Below are 1,185 nucleotides of genomic sequence, written 5' to 3'. Positions count from 1 at the left end.
CTCCAGCGGGGCGGCCGCCGCGGCCGTGGCCTTGGCGAAGCGCGGGCTGCCCTGGTAGGCGGCGGGCGGCTTGCGTTCGAAGAGCTGGTCGCGGCTGTTCAGGTAGATGGCCTGCTGCGAGGCGGTCAGCGTGCTGGCCTGGCCGTGCTCCTTCTCCTCCGACGTGGCGCTGAAGCTGGAGTAGGAGCTGGACGTGGGCAGCGAGCCCGCGTAGCCGGGGAAGGCCTGGCGCCGGAAGGCCGCGGGGTAGGCCGCCGCCTCGGCCTCCTCCTCCTCCTCCTCCTCCTCGGCCGCGCTGTCGGTGGAGTTCTGGGCCCGCAGGAAGCCCACGTCGGCCACGGGCGCGTCCACGCTGGGCCGCCGGTCGCGCGGCCGCTCCTCGGGGCAGTAGAGGGCAGTGTCGCTGCAGTAGACGTCCTCCTTGTAGGTGGGCCGCGGACCCAGCTTCTCCAGCCCGTCGCGGAAGGCCAGGTCTCGGGCCGAGACGTCCGACAGGCGGGGGGACAGGCTGGCGGGGTCGGGCTTCTCCAGCACCTTGGCGATGATGCAGGCGGGGACGCTGTCCGTGTAGGCAGGGTGGCAGAGCGGGGAGGGCAGGCTGCAACCCTGCTTCTCCACGTGCAGGCTCACACGCTCCTGGAAGTCGGAGGGCAGCTGCAACGGGACGGCAGGAGGAGGCAGGGCGGGGACAGGGGCAGAGTCAGCTCAGGACCTGCGGCCATGACCAGCCGAAGGGCAGGACGCAGAACAGACAGGGACCTGCCCAGGGCGTCCCAAATGGCAGCAGCCGGGGCCGGGGCCCAGACCGTCTCTTCCGCGAGCTCCAGGATTCACCTGAGGACCCCTGGTCACCTCTACCCCCAGCCCACTCCGACCGGGCCCCGCAGAGCCCTGAGGTGGGACCAGGGTCCGACTCGGCCCCTCTCGGGGGTACAGTTCCCTGCCCCCCTGCCCCCCTACCCCCTACTGACGGGCTGACTTGCTCGCCCTCTGGTCCCAGGTGCTCTGCACAAGACAGACTCAGAAACAGATGCAACAAAGATCGAGGGCCTGGTGCCTTGTGGGGACGTCCCGCTACTGTTTGATCTATTTTGTGAGTGTCTCAGGTGTGGCCCAGGCCCAGGGTGAGGGGACAGGGACCGAGGCCTGGGTGAGGGGAGAGTGTGGGAGGGAGGGGCAGCCTGG

At 70.2% G+C, this 1,185-nt stretch overlaps 1 protein-coding gene across 1 annotated transcript in view; it reads right to left on the bottom strand.

Moving 5' to 3' along the window:
- The window catches only part of BEGAIN (brain enriched guanylate kinase associated), a gene marked incomplete at both ends in the record, with an annotated part of 4,141 nt that continues 2,956 nt past the window's right edge, over window positions 1-1,185 (bottom strand). Inside the window, one exon of the mRNA XM_023525901.1 lies at window positions 1-704. Within this exon, the coding sequence (XP_023381669.1) occupies window positions 1-704 (704 nt within the window). The remainder of the gene's footprint in view (window positions 705-1,185) is intronic.

Source organism: Pteropus vampyrus, unplaced genomic scaffold (assembly GCF_000151845.1).
Source record: "Pteropus vampyrus isolate Shadow unplaced genomic scaffold, Pvam_2.0 Scaffold641, whole genome shotgun sequence".
In the NCBI taxonomy this organism is placed as follows: Eukaryota; Metazoa; Chordata; class Mammalia; order Chiroptera; family Pteropodidae; genus Pteropus; species Pteropus vampyrus.
The sequence above is the reverse complement of the archived record's forward strand: the minus strand, read 5'-3'. Positions and strand labels throughout refer to the sequence as shown.